Below are 25,734 nucleotides of genomic sequence, written 5' to 3'. Positions count from 1 at the left end.
TTTCTGTTCTTTTATAGGAGAGCACATGGGGACATGGTTCTACCCTGAAATCATACTTACAGCCTTCAAATCTACATCATCAACAGCACATTTTGTCAGGCAGGGCTGGTGTGTGTATGTGTGTGTGTGTGCAAGGTCAGAGGGGCACAATTTGAGGCACAATTAGAAGAATAAAAACTAGAATGAGCAGGATAGAAAGAGAATTATGAAACTGATGATTAAAAGAGAGGATTGCGGTGTTTTTTTCAGGAGGTGAGATGCCATGATAAACCTGAAGGAGAAGGCAAAAGGTTGATCGCTCTGTAGCACATGAATCATTTATCCTACTCTATAAAAGAGCAGGGATTTCACATTTCTTAGGTCACTCACTCTAATATTAATACAGTACAATCACTCAGTGCACAGCAAAAGCCTCACCTGTAAGCTATAAAGATAGCCAGAGAGACAAGTAGAGAGAGAGCCTGCATGCACATGGTGAGTCTCAGATGTGACATAGAGGTTTTAAGGCAGTATGGTACAGTTAGATAATCCTGTTATACTAAAAATAACGCTGTGCAAAGGCCTGCATTTTCTCACTCTTTTCCTACAGATGTATTTCAATTAAAGCTACTAAAGAAATGATCTGGATCAACAAGTTATATTTTGTTGAATAGTCTTTTCAAGACTAACTGACTTTTGATAACAATTAGCCTATTTAACTAGAATTTGGGAAACGGAAGTAACCAGCGCCAAAGACCATAAGCTACAATTTATTACACAGGCTATTGTAACAATGTTGTGATCATTAAATAGACCAGCTTGTAAAGTTACGACAATTGAATTTCTGTAGAAGAGGTGGAAACTTAATTCATATTGTAATTTACATGTGCACTCTAGAATCTTAGTCTGTTGCGCGTCGCACACGAGCGCTCCTCTTCTGCAAGCACCGCGCGCGCTCAGTGCAGTTCAGAGATTTGCGGAGTCCATCAACGTATTGGTGTGTGCTACAACTGGGTTGTCAAAATGGATAACTTATTCTGAATATCACCGGGAAATTGTCTGTTACATAAAATTTTTATTGCATAGGGACATGGTGTAAGCAATCTAGAAACGATGAGTTTTGAACAACGTCAGTTTCAGGATTTAGGTGAAACCCTGAAGTAAGAAAAATTACAAACATGCATTACTCATCCGGGAAGAAGTTGGACTATCCAAAGAATATTCGAGGGCTTATAGTTTGAAGACGTTTGGTTGGATGCGTGGTGTGAAAATAAACGGCAGTCTTCCTGGAAGAACACTTGGACAAGGGCTGTGAGTTCAAGCTACTCGGATGTGTTCAAAGCAGGGCACGGGCGAGCACTTTAACCTCAACAATGAAGTGAACCGGTCATCCAAAATCTTTACCTTGTCTTTAACAGAGACAAAACTAGTCATGGGGTGAAAACCATGAGAAAACTGCGGGGATATTCTATGTGGGAGGGAACATGGAATATTCTGTATTATGTAACGCTTGACAAAAATTGACAATTAGTGGATCATCTATCTACATTTACCCCTCTCTCCCCATCCTTGCTGAGGTAAGAGGCAGGTAAAATACGGTTTGAGGAAATAGGTCTATTTTGTAGATATTCAGCTTGCTTCTACCTATTCTTATTCAGGTCTTAAAATCAGAACTGTTCATTGCTAGTTCATAAAGGTGTTTATGTATGGTCAGAAATCTGTATATTCTTTGCTTTATAGATAATCTCTCAGCCTTACGATTCCTCTGTCTTTTTCTGCCTCTATCCATCTTTCATTTTGATTCTGGTTAACTGATGACACATTCTGGTTGAAGTGTGATGACACATTGTGCTCAAACTCTTGAACTTCAATCCCACAGATTTGGAATGGTCTTTCATGATGCTTAACATGAAGACATTGGAGATTCAGCCAGTCCTACCCAGTCATTATTGCCCTTTAGCACCTACATGGTGTAGCCAGCCTTGATCCATGTAAAGAAACTCTAATTATTGGTTTGCACTGGGATTCTGGGATATGTAATCATACAGACCATCTCGACACACTCTGCTGTGTCACTTCCTGTCTCTGAATCGCACACAGGTTTTGATTGAATCTCTGAGGTCTGAGATCATCTTCTCGTTCGTCCTCTAGCACCCCTGTCTCTTCATCCCTCTCCCCCCCCACTCATTAGGGCTGGTGGGGGGAGTGGATCTGGCGCTCCAGGGTCCTAGAGGTGGTACCCTGGAGCCGGGCCTCTCAACATGGAGACAAGCCCCGAGAGCCCAAACCGGGCCGTGGAGTACCTCCTGGAGCTCAACAACATCATTGAGAGCCAGGCCAAGCTCCTGGAGACCCAGCGTCGGAGAATCGAGGAGCTGGAGGGCCAGCTGGACCGGGTGAGCCAGGAGAACAAGGGTCTTAGGCTGGAGGGCCAGCTGGACCGGGTGAGCCAGGAGAACAAGGGTCTGAGGCTGGATCGTCCTCCACGAGCGTCACAACCCCCTGAGCAGAACCACAACCACAGCCAGCCCCTCTCATTGCCTGTACACCCAGGGCCTGTTCCTGGTCCTGTGCCTGTGCCCGTGCCCGTGCCTGTGCCCATGCCTGTGCCTGGTCCCAGCCCTGGGTCTGGTACTGGGCCGGGTTCTGGGCCTGTGCTTGGCTCTGGCAGCACCCCCGCTCCCACAGCACCCACCACTGGGCCCAGTAGGAGTCACACCAGGCTGACCCGAGGCCTGTCCTGTGGCTCATCCCCAGCTGAGCGGGAGAGGCTGGAGCACACAGACAGCACCGACACCAGCAACAGCTCCACAATACGCAGAAAGTGAGTTCCTCATTGTTCATCGTTTATCTTTATAGCCTGGTGTTCTCTTAGTTGTTTTAATTCAGTTGTCGTCTGGGGATACATGACAATCTGTGTAATGTACAATTACACAATAATTGTAATATTGTTGTTCATTGTAATAATTACACAAGCAGATGTGGTATGTGTTAAAAAGCCCCTCAGAATAACAAAACATGATCTTGTTGTAGGTTCTGGTTAATTAAGTTCCATGATGGCAATCTAAAATATTGAATATAGTAAGATGTCTTTCCCCAGCAAAGTAACCCAGTATATAGTTTACATTAGGCCTGAGTGTAGATCAATTACTTACTTCCACTCCCTATGATACCTGGGAGCTAAGTGCAATGCTATGCTCATCCAGATCATCCTAGAATGAGGAGGAGTGTGCTTACTATAACGCCCTCTATGCAGTGTTCCATCGTGAGTGTCACACTTTGACTTCTGGGACTTCCATTCAAGGGGTGTGTGGGTGGTGGCCTGTATGTCCACAGGCAGTTTCCTAATTAAGTATTCAGTATGTTCAATGTAAAAGCAATGGGTGGGCTGATAATGCATTAGCTTGAGTGTTATCTTAGAAAGAATAATTTAATGCATTGTGTGATGTGTGTCGGTTGATTTAGGGTGGATGTATAGTACCCAGAGAAAATATGTGTGTGTGCCTCCCTGTGAAATTGGTGTGTTGTGTTCATCCTTCCGTCCGATTAGTAAAACCTAGCCTTCTGTTATCTCATCAACGTAGTTCCACATCTCTTTCTCAGAGCTCGGTTATTTTCGAGTTAACCCTTGTGTTATCTTCGGGTCATTCTGACCCATCAGTCATTGTGACCCACCGTCGTATTGCGACAAATTTACCTCACACAAAAACAAAGTGAAGCATTTTCTGTCGGGCTGTCTCAGACCCCCCACATTGGAATGGTTAAAAGAAAATTATTTTTATTTGTTTTTGTGTTGGGTAAAATTTGGTAAACACAACGATGGTTCGTTATGAACCTTTGGGTCATGTGACCCGAAGGCAGCACAAGGGTTAAGACAGTGTCAACTAGAGGAAAATCTGTCCTTGGTTATTTCATGTTCTATCTTATTTTATTCTGGGCGAAATATTAATATATAACTCTAATTGTGGAGGCAGAATCCCAGGCAAGTTCCTTTGTACAATTTTTATTTAGTAGATATTGACCTACAGCAACGGTAGTCAACAGAACCATCATCATTATCATCAGTTTGGTGCCTTATGGCTAAATCCCCTACCCATGTCTGCACACTCTTATGTTCTCAGTCCCTTATCAATGTTTGATTTAGACTAGTCTAAATCCCATATTGATTAGGGCTGTCTTTTCTTCCTTTCCTCGTCTGCATGCCCCACTCTCTTCGTCCCATGGGGCGAGTTAGTCATTAGATGGGAACACATATCAGTTATTTATGTGGGTGGTAAACGCAGTGATGAATCGCAGATGTAGATCTTGCAGATTCCCCCCCCCCCCCCCCCCCCCCATGCTCATGGTGTGTGGTGTCTGGAGCAGACTGCTGTTCTCCCTCTTAAGTGCCATTCTGCTGCTGTTCATGTTCATTTGACGTGTCATATTTGATACACAGTTGCCACCGGCCCCCTGCTGAGATCTACACAGCCTCACATCGTCCTCCTCCAACCCCAGGCCCCAACACTCACAGGCCTTGTATTGGGCCAAAGCAATCTAACTTCTAACAGCTGAAGGTTACAATCACAACATTGTCTGAACCCTACATTCACAACATAGCAGGTGAATGATGGAAACAAGAGACAGGGGCTGAGAGGGAGAGAAACATGACAAGAGGAATGGAAAGAGCGAGAGCGACCCCATCTCAGCATGAGTCACTGGAAAAGAGAAACGGTGGAACACACACACTGATTCACCATCTGCTAGCAAGGGGGACAGAGAGAGAGAGAGAGAGAGAGAGGGTAGAGGAGGAGGGATGAGAGAACAACAGGACTTGTGAGAGATGTGTGGACAGTATTTGCGGTCACTCGGTTCAAGTTACTCCAGCGGTGGAGCTCTTCTCTGTGCTCTAGTGCCATGTGTCATTTGGGTAAGGCGTAGAATTAGACTCGACAGGCTGAGATGGTAAACTGTGTCATGTCCTAAACCATAACAAGAAAACAAGCTAGTTTAGCTCCTTACCCCACAGCATAGCCCAAACAGCTGTCCCATATTCTAACCTACTTCCTTCCTTCGTTCCTCCTCTTTGGTTAATGGGAATGTGAACAATATGAGTCTGAAGCCTTCGGGTTAGGTATGACGTCAAGTCTCCTCTGTAACAGAGCTCGAGATGGGCAGCAGTGATTAGGGCCTCACTGCCACAGTTTGAACACAGCTGTTTTGTTGTTATTTTTGGAGAGTTTATGGGACCGAAAGTGTGTGTTTGGGGGCTCTGTGCACTTGCATGTGTGTGTGTGTGTGTGTGTGTGTCATGTGTGAAACAGAGAGGGAGATGCACACAGAGGGAGCTAGAGAGATTAATTAGTGTGACCAGAGTATAATTATTGCTGGCACAGGGGTGATAATTACTGCTGAGTTTGAGTGTGTTAATGTGCGTGTGCATCAATGTGACTTTGTGTGTGTGTTTGCGTGAGTGCTGGCCTGTGTACTTGTGTGTGTAGGTTCAAGTTCATGTGTGAGGGTATGTGTGTGTATGTCATATCTCCTGGGACGTCCATTATTAGACAGCTAATGCCATCCTACAGACTGTAGTGGTGGTTATTGGAATGGGCTGACAGTTCTCGCTGGGTGAGAGATCACACCGTACACCATGTAACACACTTCATCTGTCTCTAAACTGGTTGCTCTAAATTCCCTCTGGATGAGGAGGGGAATGTAGAGGTCTCGAGGACGAAAAGTTAGAGTTGCTGACTGTTGTGTTGTACTGAGGTGTGTTATGTCATGTGTAACAAGACTGAAGCAGCTCTCTCTCCCTCCCTCATGATGGTAGCTTTTATTATTGCGTTTATTTTGTGCAGGTGGGACTGCATCGTCTCCTATCGCTCTTCAGCTTTTGCTCTCCCTTTCACAATTGTATATCTCTCCTCTCCAGGGCACTGCTTGGATATAGCTGTGCTTAGTAGGTTGACATTTAATCTGTTTTAGAATGCAGTAATGGGTTGTTGTTTCAGGCAAAGCTAATTTGGTTCCACTCCAAAATGTTCCTCTTTCTCTCTCTATGTCTCTCTCTCTCTCTCTCTCTCTCTCTCTCTCTCTCTCTCTCTCTCTCTCTCTCTCTCTCTCTCTCTCTCTCTCTCACTCACACACACACACTTTTTCTTGCTCTTGCTCGTTCTCTCCTGCTCTCTCTCGTTCTCTCTCTTATTCTCTTTCACTTTCTCTCCCCCTCACTGATTCTGTTTCCCACTGCTGCAGATATGACTCAGAGGAGCTGCAGAAATTACTTTTGTATCCCTCCCTCACACACTCTCTCCCTCCTTCATCACCATCTGGTTTTCCCTTTCCCTGTATTGAGTGAAGGAATCAAGGAGCGATAATCACTTGAGATTAGATGATGGCTTGCTCTTTACAAAGCCCCTACAGCACTGAAGCACATGCCAAACGCCATACACTGTGGTCTACTGTATCAGACAGACTTTTGTTTCAAATATTTGTAAATAAAAATCATTCTAAATTACAATAAAAAATACTGGTACCGAAAGACTAAATAGATGGGAAAACCTGGCTGATTCCGATGTACTTGACCGGTTCAAGTATGTTGCTGTGTGATAGAAGATAAGAGGTTTCCTTGGGCCAGTGGAAATAGGCTGCAGGCTGCAGTCTCCTCAGCAAGTTGAGCACCTCCCATTCCACTGCTACTCTACAGCAGCACTGTCAGTGCCTTGGGGTCAGGAACTCCTCACATACAAAGCTCTACACGGACAAGGACCTAGCTACATTGCTAACTCCTTTATAAACTACACACCAGTTGGAACACTGCGATCATCAAATACAGGCCTATTAGAAGTCACCAGAAGCAGTCATAAGAAGATTGGTGATTCGGCCTTTGTCAATTACGCCCCAAAACTATGGAACAAATTACCCATAAATATTAGGGAAGCAAACACTCTAGACATTTTTAAAAGACAGCTTAAAACCTACCTTTTTACCGAAGCATTTAAGTAATTTTATCTCAAAAGGGTTTTCCTACTTTTTAAATGTGCTATATAAATAAAGTCTTACTTACTTACTTACTCTTTGACATTGTGCAATGAAATAACCATTCCACAGAAGAATCATTATGCAAAGATCGGTGTCTGCTTTCATGGCCCGGATCAGGCTGATGAAAATGGAGGAGATTGTGCAGATCTTTCATCTCCTGGGAGGTTGTTCTGTGTCTAATCATATGTCAGCATGAGGCCGGGCAGTGTCATGATCATGACTGTCCAGTGAAGCCCCTGCTTCCTGTTTCCAGTGTGGCCTGACCAATGACCTTGTCTCTCCCTGATCATGCTCAGACTCAGCTCTCTGTAGTAGTTTCCACCTCAATGCTCAGTCTGGGTATGTAGCGCTGTTCCCCAGGGAGGCACACACATCACATGTGCTTGTTTTGGTGTGGAGTTTGATAATACAGTTCATTTAGCATCTCAGCTGATCCGCTATGATTATTTTTGTGTTGTTACCAAGATCAGAATCCACAGCAGCATCCAAAAAACTTACATTACCAACTGTAACATGACCTTGTAGAAACTGTTGAATATCCTTATTGATTTGTGTTCAAAACTATAACATTTTTAGCTGGGAGTGAAATGTCCTTGGCCTAGGTTGCTAGAATTCTGTTTAAGACATGGTTGCTGTGGAAACTGTAAGCTTTCCCTGAGGCAGTTCTGATATTGTGTTTTCATCCATCCGCCTCGTGCCCCACGTCCCCCGCCCCTGCCCTCGCACAGCCCTCTCACCGCCCTCATCTCTTTACCTCCCACATTCACCCAGGCACAAGCTGAGTCAAACCCCCTACCACACAGCCCAGCCCTCCACACCCCCCCTGATGGGAGTCCAACTGCTTGGAATGGCAGCGATCACCATTAGTTAAATTGGAGGTTGTGTGCGGATAGCAATAATTGTCTCGGAACAATGACACATACATTCTGTCACACCATTATTTTCAAGGGTCTCATGTGGCCCTGTTCTTCACACCAGGAGGTTACATGTGACTTTTGACTTGATGCACTCTTGGCCTACAGTCTCTCCTGTGGTTTGGGGTTTTTCCAAATCATAAGTGGAGAAGAGGAAGTGTTTTAGATCAGCTTCAATAAACCGCTCCAGCTCCTTCTAAACACACATAAATTATTATTAATGTGCACATTATTACATTATATTACTCACGCATGAACCGATGGCCACATGCACACATTCACAGCGCTGTTCAGTATGGTTCCGGATTCTTCAAACTGGACGGGGATTGGCAGTACTTTTTTGGCTTAATTTATGGAACTGTCATTTTTGCCCTTGGTACTGGTTGTAGTAGCTGCGCCACCCTGTGTTGCTTACGTACTTTATTCACTCTTTCTTTTATCCAAATGCAGATAAGTGCCTCTCCGACACGATACGTGAGAAACACACATGTGAATGCTCTATGGAGCAGAATAGGGAGACTGGTTACCGTGGGAACGGTGTGAGCTCTTCTGTGAAGAACCCTGTGGGCGAGTGACATAGAATAGCGAGAGGGAGAGAAGAGAAGACATGGTAGGAGTGAGAGACAGAATAGAGGGAGAGACAGAGAGAAGGGAGACAGGGTAGGGTTGAGACAACAGAGAGAGGGAGGGAAGACAGGGTAGGAGTGAGAGACAGAGGACAGAGAGAGGGAGAGAGACATGGCAGGGGGGAGAGGACGGTGAAAGACATGAGCTGATTTGAATGATGGAAAGGAAGAGAGAGATGGAGGAGAAAAGCTATGCAGAGAAGTGCGTGAGTGAGAATCTCTTCATGGACTCCAGCTGCTAAGTTGAATCACTATTTTGGTGGCCATGCACGAGCTATCAGAATGGTCTCTACATGATGAATTGTATCATTAAACAAACCCCAAACAGACCAGCTACCTTCCTGAATATCATGTCCCCATTAGTCATGTCAGCCTTGTGAGATATCCCTCCCCTCTTCACCTAATGTTTCATCTCTGAATAAATCATAAATCACAGCTGATGAACAAACAGTGCCATGCTGGAGCCGCCACACACACAAAAATGCACACGCACTCACACACACACACACACACATAAACAAACACCTACCCCCCCCCCCCCCACACCCCCCCACACACACGTTCACTCACACACGATGGATTGTTTATAGGTGTCCAATAGTACCAGGTGTTGATATATAGAAGATGGCGTCGTATGATAACTGTAACCGTGCCCCTCCTCTACTCTGCCTCCGCCTGGCATTGCGCACCAAACGCCCACACAGGCAGTCCACGCTGTTGCCAAGCAGCGGGAGACTGAAACCCGGAACGAGGGGGGGGAGGGAGAACACACGCGTAACTTTAGGCTACAGCGCAGCAAGTGTGGCTATCCAAATGTCTCCCTTCCTCAGCAGGAGTCACGGGGTCATCCGCTGGAGGTGGGAATGACGCAGTCAGCCCCCACATGTACGGCTCTAGACAATGAAGAGGGTGGTGAGCTGCAGGTTTTGACAGAGAGGTGGGCTGGATGGGTTAGGCTGCTCCACGAGCAGAGCCTCGTGAACGTGAGCGCTCTCAGCTCCTGTTTCGGCGTTCCCAGTGGGCGTGGCGGTTCCCTGAAACAGGTGGTTGGGTATGGAGAGCGGGCAGAGATGACTGCTTCTGGGATTCTCTCCACAAATCATGTCTGCGTGAGTCTGCTTTCCCACACCTTTCTCGTTTGGGGGTAGATTCACCTACACTCTGACAACTGTTGCTGATGTAGCCGCCCTGCTGGGGTTTGGAGGAAGTCTTTTCTCTGAGCAGCGGGTGCCCCAACCTGATTTCCGCTTCCACCTCCTCCGCTACATCGCCACTCCTCCGCTCCGCTCCGCTCCTCTCCTCTCCTCTTGATTATTTTCACCCTGGGCCTCCTCCGTGTGCAACCTCTGCCACTCTCCTGTACTTCACTCTCCACCCACGCCTCCCTCCCTCCCTCCCTCCCTCTCTCTCTCTCTCTCTCCAGTCTTCAGCCTTCCTGCTTTAAATACACACCAGCGCAGTGGTACTCTGTCAATTCACTTTTTTTTTTTTCATCCTCGCCTTCCTCTCTTCTCACTGTCCTTCGTCGAGAACGCCGCCATTTCTTTTAACATGAATAGCTTAGTGTTGTTCTGTGTGCATGCATGTTGGCCTGTATATGCACCTGCGTGCTTGCGTTTCTATATCTGTGGATTGTCCGCAATAATTATCCCTGCCCCTTTCTGTCAGGCAATCAGCACACACAAGCAACTGTGTGGGTAGTGTGTGTAGTCACTGGGTGTATTGTGTGTAGTGTGAGTATACAGGATATGTGTGTATACAGTATGTGTGTGTGTTGTGTGTGTGTGTACGGAGGAGGAGTGGGCGGCTGGCAGTGTGTGTGTAGGCAATGTGTATGCGGGGAATTCAGAAATAAATAGGGACAGTCATGATGCATAAGTCAGCTCCCAGATAAGCCTGTCATTACTGTTCTCCATGAAGGATGTGCATTAGTAGACATGGTTTGTAATATGGGACAGGACATTAGCGTCTGCGCCAAACTGTCACATTTGCGCTCATTGGGGATGTAGAAGAAACTGCTCTTACGTGTACATTGTTATTCTCTTATTAAGATAATTACTTTCCCACCATGTTTGTTTACCTGTCTCATAAATAGGCTCCAAACTGCCTATTGTTTCTCGACTTCATTTAGCAAAGCTTTTATTCTTTCAGATGTATTTGCAGTAATGTGGTTTATCAGAACTAAGATAACTTTGAATAACTTCTGTTGAGTCACTAAAAATAGAGGGGCTGTGAGCATAGATATAAAAAAAACACGTTGTTAAAACTGCTGCTGACAGGATATTCTTTTTAAATAGGAGCTCTTATCACCCACCTCCTTAAACATAATTATAATCTTAAACACCCATTTTGAAGCTGTCAAATTCAAAGGCCCTGTCTCTTATTAATCACCCAGGTTGGGCTGATATTCTGGTGTCACCTTTAGCAAAGCTTTTAAAGAACCAGCATGTGCCCTCTTCAGCACTCAAACTGTCAATGGCCTGTAGACTTTTATAAACACTTCACATGCTCGTGTAACTTTCAGCTACTTGGCTAACCCTGTTGGTGATTTAAACATTGAACTCTGCTAGGTGTGCTCCAGGTAACCTGCCACAGTTCCAGCTTTTGAGCCTGCTGAATTGGGGTGTCTGAGTGGTGATGAGCATCTCTCTTTTCTCCCTCCCTGACTTTCTCTGTCTCTGTCTCTGTCTCCCTCTCTGTCTCTCTCTCTCTCTCTGTCTCTCTCTCTCTCTCTCTCTCTCTCTCTCTCTCTCTCTCTCTCTCTCTCTCTCTCTCTCTCTCTCTCTCTCTCTCTCTCTCTCTCTCTCTCTCTCTCTCTGTTTGACTCCATGCCTAAGTGACCAGGACTGTGTGTCCTTGTCTGACAGCAGCTGGCCCCAGTGAGAGGCCTGCTATTTAAATACTAATCTCAGACCACAGTTCTCCCCTAAGAAGCAAAGATTTCCAGATAGAATTTGACTAGATTCAAGGAGAATCTGAACAACTTTGAAAGGCACGTGTTATGCTTGCACTTTTTATGGCATGAGTGGTTTTACAGACTGCAGAACGTCTTCCCTGTGATGTGTAGGGTTATATAATAGGTTAGAGTGGTTGGAGTTTTAAAATGGAATTCTTCCTCTTTTCTTCTCTAGCTCTCACCAGTTTTCTATCTCTCCCATATTCCCCTTGGTGTTTGTACTCCTTGGTCCGGCAAATAAAAAGGGTTTTCTTGTTCCTCTCCTTTCTATGTGACTCCTCTGCAAATGGTCTTGCAATGTTGGATGGAGGGTAGTCAGAGCCACTGGTTGACTCACCTCGTCGTATTCATCACTACCTTTGTTGCATATCCAAAGGCTATTAGACACCTCATTTTTCCTTTCAGCAAACATCCATTACAAACATTTCCATTGCCGCTTCACGGTCAACATGAATGTGCTTCTTCAATTCGGTGTTCTCTTTCTTCCTGTCCTCTGTTTTTGTCCTGTTTTTCTGTGTGCCTTCTCTCTATCTCTCTCTTTTCCTTTATCGCTATCTTTTAAGTGTCAGGCAGTCATCTGTGTCGAGCTACCCAACCTCTGCTCCCACCACCCCTACAGCAGCCACTGCTGCCTTTGCCACTGTCCTCCCCTCCAGTATGACTGTTCACAGCTTCTTCAGCCTCCATCAGTACTGCTGCCCCTCAACTGACAAACAGTCTCAGCAGGGAAGGTAAGGGCTTCTACATGGCCTGGCGTAGACTCCCTACCACCTCTCACAACCACCCCTGTGTCAACCCCAAGATCTCCAGAGCCTGTCTCAACTCCCCGCCTACCACTGCCCCTGGTCACCTGCATCAGCCTCCCTGCCCCATCTCCCACCTGTGTGGTAGCAGTACCCCCTGGTGGACTGTTACACAGCTGAAGATTTCCTTAGATTTCCTCCATTTCATTCGGTGCAGTTCCCATGGAACACCATGCCTAGGCTTAGTTCTATTACCTCTCACCCCCTTTTATATGTTCTGCCTGGTCAACCTGTTGTCCCCTGAACGCTTCATGTACGATTCATCTTCTCAGCGTCTGCACTGTGGACCACACCAGACCACACCAGACCTCACCACACATCACCAGACCTCACCAGACCTCACCAGACCTCACCAGACCACACCAGACCTCACCAGACCTCACCACACATCACCAGACCTCACCAGACCTCACCAGACCTCACCACACATCACCAGACCTCACCAGACCTCACCACGCATCACCACACATCATCAGGCCCAATCATCCTTGTCACCCCTCCCTCTTCCTCTTCTCTCACTCCTTTCCACTAGGAGCCTGTTATGTGCTTTGTGCACAGTGGGATTGAGGTGGGGGAGGCGGGCTCTTTAGCAGATTAAAGGGAGAATAAGCCCTTCACTTAGAGGGAGAAATCATCTTCAATAAGAGAGACGGCTGAGGGTGGGCTGAGTCACATCTGAGCCCACTGAATCCTCACGCTCTCCCTCTGGCTGGGACTCTCTCTGCTCACCTCGGTGTTGCCCTGGAGGGGAACGCCTCGTGCTCCAACACTGCCACCCAGTGGATCCGACCGTAACAGCCTGTTCCTTTTACCGCCTGCTTCGTTCTGCTTCTTCTCACGTTTCTGTCTCATGTTTGCATTATCTGCTATGTTGTGTTTACGCTGCTGTTTTTCTGTGTTGCCACGTGTTTCCTACCTTTCCCATTGTGTCCGTCTGCTTTTCTGTCTGTCCTCCCTTTCTTCGCCCGTCCCTGTTGGTTTCATAGAGAGGAGTTTGGGGATGATGCTGCCCATCAGTTCTGTTGTCCCGCCTCAGGGTGCAGTAGCCCCTCCTCTCGATGAGCCGCAGCTTGACTGATCTCTCATGACGTCAATCACAACCCTTCAGCCAATCGGCCTGCTTTATGGGACTCTGGAGGGACCCTCACCTTGACTGAGAGGAAATGGAGAACTCACTGTGTACATGATAATCGCACACCATATAAACTAAGTCTGGTGTTTGTAATTAGACTAGTTGCATGTGAATTCTTGTCTCATTGACAGTGATTACGCAGTACAGTACTTGTTTTTCCAACTATCAATGTTTACTGTCATGAATGTTGATATTGTCATAGTTGTGTCCTTTGGTCTCTTGTCTGAGTTTATCACTTCTCTATTCATGTCTTTCACATCTTGTTCCATCTGAGTTGTGTCAGTTCAGTCACATTTAGTTTTGACTATACAATAGCACTATAAAGGATGGTCCTTATTTCACCCAGTCATTGTTTATTATAAGGAAAGCTATAGAAAAATGACCACTTGGAAATGACCACTTGATTATTATATAAGATTGATACCTGTTTTTGATGTCTACTTATTTCTAGCCATAAATGTTATATGATTTCTATATGACTGTAATAAATGTTTGGCCCCTTGCTTGGCCTCCTCTCACTCTGTTCTCATCTGACATAATGTCATGTATATTACTGTGTGTGTGTGTGTGTGTTTGTTTGTGTGTGTGTGTGTGTGTGTGTGTGTACGTGTGTGTCCATGCGTGCACGCTGCCGTGAGTTGGCTTGAGGAAATAAGGTGGAGGGTGGGGTGAGTAAGCCCAGAACTGTCAAAAGACTTTCAGGAATGTTGCCTGTACAGCTCTGCAGGGTGAGTAACCGATCGAAAAAGTCAGTGTGTGCGTGTGTGTGTGTGTGTGGTTATGTGTGTGTGTGTGTGAATGAATGAGAGAGAGGGCGTGTGTGTCAGAGGGTGTGTTTGTTATCACGCTCCACCAGTCCCTGTGGGACTGGAGCCACATTAGCACCCGCAGCAGCACGGTAAGAACTCCTGGGTTCTGTCTTTTGCTTCCAGTAATGTCAAGAGTTGGGACACTCCAACTGGTATCTGCTACTCATGTGACTAGTTTGGACTATAATTGCTGTGTGTGTCAGGTAATGTACAACATGTGTTCAACTCAGTCTTTTGGACTGTATCAGACATGCTGTCTGAGTGGGTTCTTGGTTTCAGACCAGGTATGTCCATCTTAACCTCCTATTTGAACACCATTAGATGCTTTAATCATCCAGAAGTCTTTGATGAGGGTCAGTGAGAGGTGCACTCTGCATGTACTCCATGTTGTATGTTTACTATAGATAGAACTAAGGGAGGAAGTAGAGCAAGAGGAATTCAGTGAAAGACGGAGCGTGATAATGAGGGTGTTACCTGGGACGGTTTCCAACACTCAGATAAAAGAGCGCATGAGATCACACTTGAGCACATACATTGTATTTGACACTTGATCTATTTTGTTGTGGAGACATACCCGGACACATGCATTCTGCCCCATGGGTCATCCACTGAAGCAGTGGATAAAGTTAGTGGATATAGTTAGTGATACATTCATTTCCTGAGGACAAATCAAATGGAAATGTAGAGTTTCCCCTTTTCATTAACTGTGCATGGACAGAAATAGTGCACTGGACAGTGACATCTTGTATTAGTACTGATGTGATGTGATGAAAGCTTCTGATGCGCATGTTGCCTCTGGTTCTCTGGTGTAGAGGTCCAGTTAGTACACTAAGAGGTTCTTGTGAAAAGCACAGACAGACAGAATGTCTTGAGCTAGAGTTGGCGGTAAGGGAATGCTGGAATCTGACAGATGAATGATGGGATTGTTCTCTCCACAATATTAATTTTGTTTTCCGAAGAACCTTCACAATGCAGGCCTCAATAGCGATGATAAAATGCTGCAGTCATTCCCTTATTTACATAAAGCCAAGGCCTGCGTCATCCCTTTCTGTAAGTCTCAGAAGAACGCTGAGTGAAGGTAGCCATGTCATATGAAGAGCAGGGTCGTACTGCTCTGCTCAGATCATCTGATCTATACTACAGTGACTGTTCCTCTTTCACTTGTCCTAGATGTCGCACATAGCTGTACACAGGGCGACTGTTGCTAACGCTTTGGACACTCTCACCACTGGTGTCTGTGTGTGGGGGTGTCAACACCGGGGACAGAACCAAAAGCTGTTGGCCTCCAGAGACACACAAAAAGAGAGAGGGGACATAGAGGAGTGAATGAGGAGTGGGATGAGGATGTCCTGATAGGTGGCCACCCAGGGCTGAGGGACAGATCTGTGATGTATACAAGCCTTTCAGTGGCCAGTGTGGTCACACTCCAAAACCCCAAAGTGTTGTTCTGTCCTGCTTCTGCCTTACACACACACCACACACACGCACACGCATACTGACAGGACATCTTTAATGGATGAAGGAGGGACAGGCGGTAGAGGGCAGGAGCTGACATTATGCTTCAGTGCACACTGCTCCTCTCAGTTATCCCAACTCTCCTCTCCTCACCACTCCTCTCCTTACTTCTCCTCGTCTCTTCTCTGCTCTCCTCTACTTTTCACTCCTATCTACTTCTCCACTTTTCCTCTCTGTCAGCTTGTTATCTGTCAGCCACAGTGCCATACAGTGTCTCTCGTCACGATGTCACCGGCGTCTGTTCCTAGAAGGCTCTCTGGCAGGACCTCTGTGTGGCACTGTAACAGGACTACACTGTTTACTGCATAAAACATGAGGCTCCGATGCCACCAGTGTTATGGCCTTACTCATGACTTATACAACAAACATTTTACTCATATAGCCACCATGGCCTACCAAACCACACTCATGGACAATAAATATATCACCACAGATATGAACTGTGTTTTGGCATATTACAGAGTTGTATATTATAGAGACAAAAATGTAGAAATGCTATTCCCTTTAATGTGCGGTGGCTGTGGCAAGCTGATGTCCCGAACTGTCCCTACCTGTTAGTGTAAAGCACCACTTGGACACTACTTGGGTTTCCACTCCTTAAAGGGAGCTCTAGACCACTGAGGAAAGAAGATGGGCTATTTATACGTTCTAATAAAACACAGGCATGTTAACAGCAGTTATGAAAGTGCAGAATAATCTGCTTCAATGTGTATGTTGGTGTATGTTTTGTGCGTACAAAACACGTTTGTATTGTAGGAGTGAAATAAAACCATCACTGCCACAACCCACAACACATCTACACCCACCTAAACGGTGTTAACAGTCAATCTATCGCCATGGAAACAACGCTCCTCATCCCATCAACTGCCTCACCGCCCACAGAGGTCTCACAGCAACCGTCACCAAGCAACCCCCCTAGTTTCTCCATTTGTGAGGATGTGGGGGCAGAGAAAGAAAGGATCAGAGAAGGAGGAGGGAGAAATGAACCACAGGGGAAAATGTGAGTAAGAGGAAGGAGAGGAAGTCAACAGTGGACTCTGTGAAAGCTGATCATAAGGACAGTTGACAGAATTAGTCAGCGTTGAAGAAGATGTAACTTGAAGTTGAGGAATCAATCAACCAGTTGAATGATTTGATTCCAGGTCAATCGAGAAAAACTAAAAAAAACTTCCTATATTTCAAGTAAATGGAGCCTTTAGAGAACAGAGTTGCAGTACGGTAAACCTCCCAATAGAGGTCAGAGTTTCAGATGTACAGCCCCAGTCTGACTCCTGTATTATGTCACCAGTCCCCTGTGTGATCTGCTCACAACCTCACTGTTAACAGATTGGAAGTGCAGTGAAAACTGCTCCCTAGGCAGTAAAAAGCTTCCTTCGCTCCCACTTCTCCTTCCATTACAGCCCTCCCTCAGCCACATCAGATTCTGATGATGTTGTTTGTCTGTTTTTCTCTCCTCAAGAGTTTTCCTTCCTCTTTCATCTCATTTGAAACACAGGAAGTTCCTGCAGCCAAGGAACAGGGAGCAGGAAGGGGAGAAGAGAAACATGTTAACATTGAGAACTTTCACCCTAAAGACAGACTCCTCACACATGTGCTCTATATGTTGCCTGCTAAGTAGGCTTAGTTAGTTTGTTTGTCTTCTCCAGTATGCAAATAGCTAAACACTTTGGCTGAGCCTTTGATTTCCTCCTTTCCTAAACTGTTCTTCCATTTCCAACCCCAGTCGGTCTTCAGGGACAAAGGAGGTGTGGCTAGGGAAGGGAGGAAACGTGGGCTGGGGCATGTGACCATGGTCAGGCTGGGCTGGAGGGCTGGAGGACTAGGCTGCCCTCACTCTCTTACTGACTGGCTGGGAGACTCGTCCTCTTCATATCACACATGGATTTGGGATAGAGAGGAGGACGGAGAGCTTGTTGGATTACCTGGATGATGTCAGTAGATCTTAATAGACTGTCAAAAGTGAATTGGGAAATATTGATGGGATTATCTTTTGTTGGAGCATGAATTGCTGGTGTTCACAGTTCTGAGACAATCTGTGTTTGTGTGGTTGGGTAGCATCGTCCCAGTACAGTGGGTGAGGTGTGTGTTGTTGTTGGTGTTATTTCACAAAGCATTGTTTGAACTGCAGTGGCAGCCTGTTTTTTCCAGTTAGGTGTGGAGTTACAGGTATGTGGTAGTGACGAATCCCCTCACTGGTTTAATACCAGTTCTGAATGAGAGGAGATAGAGAGAAAGAGACTGACTGGATATTCTAAACAAGATAACTCCAACAGTAGTACGCAGTAGTACATAAACCTCCCTCATACAGGACAGGGAGGGAAGAGAGCAGAGAGAGGGCAGAACCCTTGGCCCCTTCAGAACTTTGGCTTCCAAAGCAGGAAATGGCATGTGATGTTGTCTCTCTGCTAGAAGCAGTGTGTAAAGCCATAGGACATCCTGCTCACATGGTGTTTTATGATCACCAGTTGGACTTGAAGGCTTTTTCCTGTAATAGTCTACATATTATTGCACTTGTGACCTTTGCCAAGGAGTTTATGTGAAGTTGAAATGAAAGTATCTCGATCTACCATTTCGAAGTGATTTTCTGAGTTCAGTCGTGTTCCTTCATGTCATCCAGCAAGAGACGTTTTCTGCCGCGTCGGTCTCATGTGTACATGTGAGTGATGTCTGCCGCGTCTACAACTCAAGAGAAAAGGGACAGTATATCCAACTCTCTGATCTAACGTGTCTATCTCTCTCTCTCTCTCTCTCTCTCTCTCTCTCTCTCTCTCTCTCTCTCTCTCTCTCCCGCCAGTGTGGAAGGGCAGTCTCAGTGTCCAGAGACGGGCACCCACGCAAACAGCCCTTACAACCAGACTCCCTTCCTGCGCGGCTCAGAACGCTACACAGACAGCAGCGCCGGTCCTCTGGGCCCGAGGGGCCCCGTGTGCGTGGCTTCCCCTAGCACAGCGAGCCTGGCCTGGGCCCTGCGGACACGCCACCAGCCTGCCAGCCTGGCCCTGCGCAAACAGGAGGAGGAGGAGAACAAGAGGTGCAAGGCCCTCTCAGACAGCTATGAGCTCTCCACAGACCTGCAGGACAAGAAGGTAGCGACCTTCGTGCTATAGTAGTGGCGACAGGTTATGGTGGTCGAGGTGTGGCATGGCTAATAGAAATAACTACACAGTCCTCTAAACATATAGCCATTAGTAAAGCTCCTGTATCCTGTGTGTCAGGTGGAGATGTTGGAGAGGAAGTACGGTGGGTCCTTCATGAGCCGCAGAGCAGCCCGCATCATCCAGACGGCGTTCCGTCAGTACCGCATGAACAAGAACTTTGAGCGGCTCCGCAGCTCCGCCTCCGAGAGTCGCATGACGCGACGCATCATCCTGTCCAACATGCGGCTGCAGTACTCGTTTGACGAGCGGCAGCCGCAGGCCCAGACGCACTTTGCCCACAGCGTGGGCATTGGGCCGCCCCACTCACCCGTGTGCAGCCCAGAGAGGGACACCGACCGGCCAGACTACACTCACCTGGAAGACTCCTTCTCCAAACAGGTCTGTTGGCATTTTAAGCAGCCATCTTGTCTTGTATTGGCTTGATGAATGAGATGGACTGTGGAAGGAGGCGTTTTTTTATAATGTTGCAAAAGTACTTGTGTTCATTCAAAGTTGATAATGTGAAGTAGGGGAGAGGCCAGTTATAGACCAGTATGTTTTCTCAGCTCTGACTGCCTGCTCTGTCTCCCCCAGGTGAAGTCCCTGGCTGACTCCATAGATGACGCCCTGACCTGCCGCCCCGGGAGGGATGACTCCCAGGACGGCAGCCGGGAGGGTGGGGGCCTCAGCGAGGACTTTGGCGAGTGTGTGTGGAGCAGCAGCAGCAACCCGTCCTCTCAAAGAGGCCTGGGAGACAGGCCCCGGGGAGGGGGCGGGGGGCTGAGCATGCACGGTGACAGCACTGCCACCTCCTACAGTGACGTCACCTTATACATGGATGACTGTATGCCCTCCTCGCCCCTCTCCCTGGACCGCGCCCCCAGCAGCACAGATACAGAGTACTGGGGGCCCGGAGGGGGCGTGGGAGGCCGCGAGGACAGCAGGGACACCGAGGGAGGGGGCAGCAGCAACAGCCGCCGGAGCACCCCTTGCACAGAGTGTCGGGACTATCGTCTGAGGGGCGCCCACCTGCCCCTCCTCACCATCGAGCCCCCCAGCGACAGCTCGGTGGACATGAGTGACCGCTCGGACCGGGGGTCCCTCAGCAGACAGCTGGTCTACGAGCAGGAGCCCGGGGGAGGAGCCGGCTCTCCTCAGGGAACCCTAAAACACAACCCTAACACGGGGCCCCGGCCCTCCTCCACGCCCGCAGCCCAGGGCCAGACCCGTGCCCCCAGCCGGCCCCTACCCACACACATCCCCCATCACGTGGCACACCACCACCACCACCACTCCATCCACCACCACCAGTACCCAGACACGCCCTCCTCCTCCTCCTCCCCCCAGCAGCCGCCCACCACCCCCCTGTCCTCCTCCTCCTCCACAGCGCTGCCCTCTGGTGGCCTGGAGCAGCCCTGCTGCTCCGATGGAGACAACGACTCGCTCAACTCCACCACCAATTCCAACGAGACGGTGAACTGCAGCTCAGGCTCCTCCTCCCAGGACAGCCTGCGTGAGCCTCTGCCCCCGCTGGGCAAACAGACGTACCAGCGGGAGAGCCGCCACAGCTGGGACTCCCCCCCATTCAACAACGACGTGGTCCAGAGACGCCAGTACCGCATCGGCCTCAACCTCTTCAACAAGTAAGACAGGGAACATGGACCTGTGCAGACTGGAAGAGTCTTGTTGTATGGGATGCCAAATGTTAGTTATACTTGAGGCACCGTTGTTTGAACATACAATGGCTTTCGGTGTCGTAGGAAGGGTGTTGTGATTAAGGTTTTTGCGTCACCTGAGATCTTACTTCTGTTCCCAGGAAGCCGGAGAAGGGGATCCAGTACTTGATCGAGAGAGGCTTTGTGTCGGACACCCCTGTCGGGATCGCTCGCTTTATCCTGGAGAGGAAGGGCCTGAGCAGACAGATGATTGGAGAGTTCTTGGGAAACCGGCAGAAACAGTTCAACAAGGATGTACTGGAGTAAGGGAAACCAAATTAATTAATACAGAGTCAAATTTAAGGGGAAACACAGCCACTACATAAACAACATCGAATTCTGTCTGCAACTGACTCTCCTGTCTCCTGTGTTGTAGCTGTGTGGTGGATGAGATGGACTTCTCAGGGATGGACCTGGATGATGCGCTGAGAAAGTTCCAAGCCCAGATCAGAGTTCAAGGAGAGGCCCAGAAAGTAGAAAGGCTAATAGAGGCTTTCAGGTGTGTATGTGTGTGTCTGGGAAAGAAAGAACGTGCCTACTTGTGTATCTAAACGGCAACAGCTTTTTCACCTATTCCCTTCTGTCTTTCAGTCAGAGATACTGTGTGTGTAACCCGACCCTGGTCAGACAGTTCCAGAACCCAGACACCATTTTCATATTGGCCTTTGCCATCATCCTCCTCAACACTGATATGTACAGCCCTAATGTCAAGGCTGAGAGGAAGATGAAGATAGAGGACTTCATCAAGAACCTGAGAGGTGAAATGGAACAGACAAATACTGTACACACACCACACACACACACACTAAGAAAACACATACTGGACGTTCAGCTAGTTTCCTATCCTATTTGATATGACTCCCCCTTGTGGTTGATGCTCATAAGCTGTGTGTGTGCATGTGTGTGTGTGTGTGTGTGTGTGTAAATGCCTGTGTGGACGCGTTTCCCAGGAGTGGACAATGGTCAGGATATCCCCAGGGACTTGCTAGTTGGCATCTACCAGCGCATTCAGAAGTGGGAGTTACGGACCAATGATGACCATGTGTCCCAAGTGCAGGCTGTGGAGAGAGTCATTGTGGGCAAGAAGCCTGTGAGATATCTGAACAAAAATACCATTGTTGGACATAACATTTTGTGTTTGTTTATTAGGTTATAACTTGGGTCCGGGGTTTCACCTGGTCATGTCACCTGATCAGAATAAACTCCAGACGCTGGTTATAAATGGCCTTGTGAAGAGCTATTTGACTAGTTGTCCATGTTTGTGTGTGTAGGTGCTCTCCCTGCCCCACCGCAGGTTGGTGTGTTGCTGTCAGCTGTATGAAGTACCTGACGCTAACCGACCCCAGAGGACAGGGTTGCACCAAAGAGAGGTCTTCCTTTTCAACGACCTACTGGTGGTAAGAACTCCCGTGAATAGTCCTCGACTCTTGACTTCTACCTGAGCATCAAGGCCCAATTGTGTTTACAGTACGTTGTCATGACTCCAGCCATTTCTTTTCCCACGTCAAAACCTGCCCTGTCCATGTGTCTCCTCAGGTTACCAAGATCTTTCAGAAGAAGAAGACCTCAGTGACATATAGCTTCAGACAGTCCTTCCCTCTGGTGGAGATGCAGGTCCACATGTTCCAGAACTCCTGTGAGAAACGGTCTCCCCTTGGCATACCTAAGCTTCCTCATCACTAATACTGGAGTGAAAATGTGCTCCTTGACCACAGAATAATCCAACTGTGGCAGTTTTTGAGACTGTGGGTGTGTGTTGTGTTTGGCAGCTGGACTAGGTCGTTTTTTATTTCTCCCTGTGTCTTTCAGACTACCCTCACGGCATCCGTCTGACCTCGGCAGTGCTGGGTGGGGAGAGGAAGGTCCTTATCGTCTTCATGGCACCCAGTCAGCAGGACCGCACCCGCTTTGTCAGTGACTTGAGAGAGAGCATCGCTGAGGTGCAGGAGATGGAGAAGTACAGAGTGGAGTGTGAGTACCCCCTGCTGGTCTGGATGAGAAACTACAGCTATTTATGGACACAAAATATGAAGCTCACTGACTCGTTTCTCTTTCTTTCTCTCTCTCTCTCTCTCTCTCTCTCTCTCTCTCTCTCTCTCTCTCTCTCTCTCTCTCTCTCTCTCTCTCTCTTTCTCGCTCTCTCTTTAGCGGAGTTGGAGAAGCAGAAAGGTGTCATGCGTCCCAGCTTGCTGAGCGGAGGTGGGGTTGGAGGAGGTGTGGGTGTGAAGAGTGATGTGGTAAATGGCATTCTGGGAAGGCCCAGTCTGGATGACAACTATTCTGCGGGGGAGGGGCTGAAACGCACAGCCCTCAGTTCCTCTCTCAGGGACCTGTCAGACACAGGTGAGGCAGCACACTAAACACAGAAACAACTCCATATAATATCATGTCACCAGGTTTGGTCGGGAAATACCTGAACAGGATTGGACATGCTATGATGCTAATAGATCTGTAGACAGACAGGGGGGTCTACTGAGAGAGCTCATGTTGTCTTCTTTGCTTCATCTGGGCACATTTTGCTCTGTTTCCTCCGGCACAGTAAAATGCAGCTGCTGCAACTCTGATCTCTCTTTCACACAAACACACACACACACCTACACACAGGCAAACACACACTCATTATCACTCTTCTTAAAGATTCTATTGCTATCTTTTCTATCTTTCCTAACCTGACTCCTCCTGGGCGGGTGCAGGGAAACGTGGTCGCAGGAACAGTGTTGGTTCCCTGGACAGTACCATGGAAGTAAGTCTGAGTGGATAGACCTGTCCCCCTAATGTACCAACACATCCCTAATCCCTTAGCACACCCAAAGCATGCAGTGTGTGTGTGTGTGTGTAATGCATGAGAGTGACCTTGCATCTCTGGCATGCCTCTGTGCTCTCACTAATGCTGTCTGTTGGTTGGTTTCTCCTTGAGTCACAGATGTGGTAATATGTGTGTCTGCGATAATGTATTCAGACATGATGTCATAGATACAGATGGTTCTTCCTCTTCTCCTGCTCCCAGGGCTCCATAATTAGCAGCCCGCGGCCTCACCAGTGCTACACGGTGCCAGGAGTGGTACCTAGCTGCTACGGAACAGAAGATTACCGGCCTCACCGCCCCATCCTGAGCCCCGGAACAGGGGTGGGGGGTGGGCCGGGGCAACAACACATCCCTGCTGGGACGGGAGTTGGGGGAGTACCCAGCAGTGTAGAGAGGGGGGGGGTGGGGAGCGGCCCTGGGGGGAGCAACACCGGTTCTTTCCTGGGGTCCCTATTCGGCAGCAAACGTGCCAAACCGCCAGGGCCCCTTATCCCACCGGGGCCACCCTACCCCGCCCCTGTCCCCCCACCCACCACTGGAGGGCCCCCCCCTCACTCCCCTTCATCTCTTTGCCAGTCCGACGGGGGCCCTTCCAAGATCCAGGCACTTCATGCACAGTACTGTCACACGGGCAGCGTGCAGCCCCCGCCTCCTTACTACCATCACCATCGCTACCACGTCCAAACTGGCCCCCCTCCCATGCAACCCATGGCCTCTCATACACTACAGAGAGGGCCTCTACACTGTCGCCCTCCGCTTGGCCCCCCACATTTCCAGCACCAGCAGCTGGCCCATCTCTCCCAGCTCTCCCAGCATGGCATACAGGCTCGCTACGCCAACATGGTGGTGGGCTTTCCTCCCCCCCTTTCTCCTCACTCCCCACACTCCCCGAGTCCTCAGTTCGCCCTCTACCACACACAGCCCACACACTCTGTCAGGGGGGGCATCGCCGCTGGCACCAAGCCTCCTCTGACCTTGTCTCACTCCCACCCGCACCCCCACCCCCACGCACACTCCAACACCCACCCCGGACACGTACACACGCCCCACCCAGCCACCCACCCCACCCATCAGGCACATTTCATCTTCGGCACGCTGCCCCACCAGTCAACGTCCGGCTCCGTCAATGCCCATCACGCAGCCTCCGCCGCCCAGTATCTGCCCCAGTACCCTCCTCTCTCTTCCATCCCCCCTCCCCCCCCCCACTCCCCTTTACCCCCCCCTTCCTCCCCCCTTACCCCTCTTACGCCTCTCTCCCCTCACCCCCCCCAGCACCCCGGACAGCCCCAGCAGGGGCCCCAGGTAACGGGAGCTGGGGCGACAGGCACAGGGGGCAGTTCCAAATCCAAACCTATCAACCGGATCAGTACGGTGGTCTGAGCAGGATGTGGCCACACAGATGTCTGAGGTCAAAAGGGAGAGTGGGGGAGGTGGCAAGGGTCAGGTCCAGGGCTAGGACGGAGCAGGACAGTAACAGCAGTAGCCCCAGTGACAAGAAGAAACGCAGCTTACTTCGCCTCTGTTACTTCCACCTCCGCTTTCCGCACATGTAGAGAGAGTAGTCGGATCTACGCTGATTGGTGTGCGCCATTGGTGTGGCTGCTGTGACAAACATACAAATCAGAATTTTATTTACACAAAGATGTTAGCACAATCATGTCGTCTTTAAGATGCTACAGAGTGTTGCAGGTTGAGTTTCATTTTCTCAGGTGTATGAAAACGGCTTCAGGCAGGAAAAGTATTAGAGACGTGAAAAGTAAAGACAGATTGCGTCCACACAGGCACACACATACACAATTAACTACTTCTATAGCCATATGAATGATGATAGTAAATGTAGAGTACAGCCCAGTGTTTCACTGTCTGAAATTTAGTTGGGGTAACAGACTGCACAGAGACATGAGCAAGACTGTTTACACACTTACCATTGTGCAGTGCTGGAACAGAACTGAACATCTGAGAGACCAGCTACATCCAAATGGATGTTAAAAGACTTCAACCATTTAATACATTCCAGCAGGGTTGTACATTGTAAACAGCCATAGAGGAAAGTTGCAAAAAATGTCCCTTGACTTTGCAATAATTTACCTAGCTTAAAAATGTATTTGTCAGTTTATACAGGTCTTCATCGCTGAAAGGTATCCTTTTCTAATGTAGACCTGTAGAAATGTTTCTTTGTCTCATACTTTTATGATCTTTGCACGGTTTATGACAGTCTTTGCCTCTATGGTCTTTTACATGTCAACATGAGTCATCTGGTTTCATAGAATTTACACACACTCCCTACAGAGAATGTAGAAATTAATGATACAACAAATAATA

General features: G+C 48.1%; 1 protein-coding gene across 2 annotated transcripts; it reads left to right on the top strand.

Moving 5' to 3' along the window:
• Positions 1-18,326: 18,326 nt before the first annotated feature.
• iqsec2b (IQ motif and Sec7 domain ArfGEF 2b) lies at positions 18,327-24,923 on the top strand. Of its 2 annotated transcripts, XM_067240336.1 has the most exons (14): positions 18,327-18,410; positions 18,549-18,840; positions 18,970-19,290; positions 19,486-20,534; positions 20,708-20,869; positions 20,983-21,105; positions 21,198-21,364; positions 21,557-21,696; positions 21,878-22,003; positions 22,143-22,242; positions 22,416-22,577; positions 22,755-22,949; positions 23,300-23,349; positions 23,614-24,923. In XM_067240336.1, exons 1-14 carry the CDS (start codon positions 18,361-18,363, stop codon positions 24,790-24,792), a joined length of 4,116 nt encoding a protein of 1,371 aa, XP_067096437.1. In that variant the 5' UTR covers positions 18,327-18,360; the 3' UTR covers positions 24,793-24,923. The 2 variants fall into 2 exon arrangements, with proteins under 2 accessions (XP_067096437.1, XP_067096439.1); XM_067240338.1 differs by lacking the exon at positions 23,300-23,349 and having other exon boundaries at positions 23,614-23,762.
• Positions 24,924-25,734: the final 811 nt, after the last annotated feature.

The sequence above is a fragment of the Osmerus mordax genome, chromosome 7 (assembly GCF_038355195.1).
Source record: "Osmerus mordax isolate fOsmMor3 chromosome 7, fOsmMor3.pri, whole genome shotgun sequence".
In the NCBI taxonomy this organism is placed as follows: domain Eukaryota; kingdom Metazoa; phylum Chordata; class Actinopteri; order Osmeriformes; family Osmeridae; genus Osmerus; species Osmerus mordax.
This window is presented reverse-complemented; position numbering and strand designations above follow the sequence as displayed.

Bases quoted from the DNA above. Each gene is read 5' to 3' on its own strand.
- iqsec2b (XM_067240336.1), top strand. From the start codon at position 18,361: ATGTCATCCAGCAAGAGACGTTTTCTGCCGCGTCGGTCTCATGTGTAC. The intron at 19,291-19,485 runs GTCTGTTGGCAT...TGTCTCCCCCAG, and splicing joins AAGACTCCTTCTCCAAACAG to GTGAAGTCCCTGGCTGACTC. The intron at 20,870-20,982 runs GTAAGGGAAACC...CCTGTGTTGTAG, and splicing joins TTCAACAAGGATGTACTGGA to CTGTGTGGTGGATGAGATGG.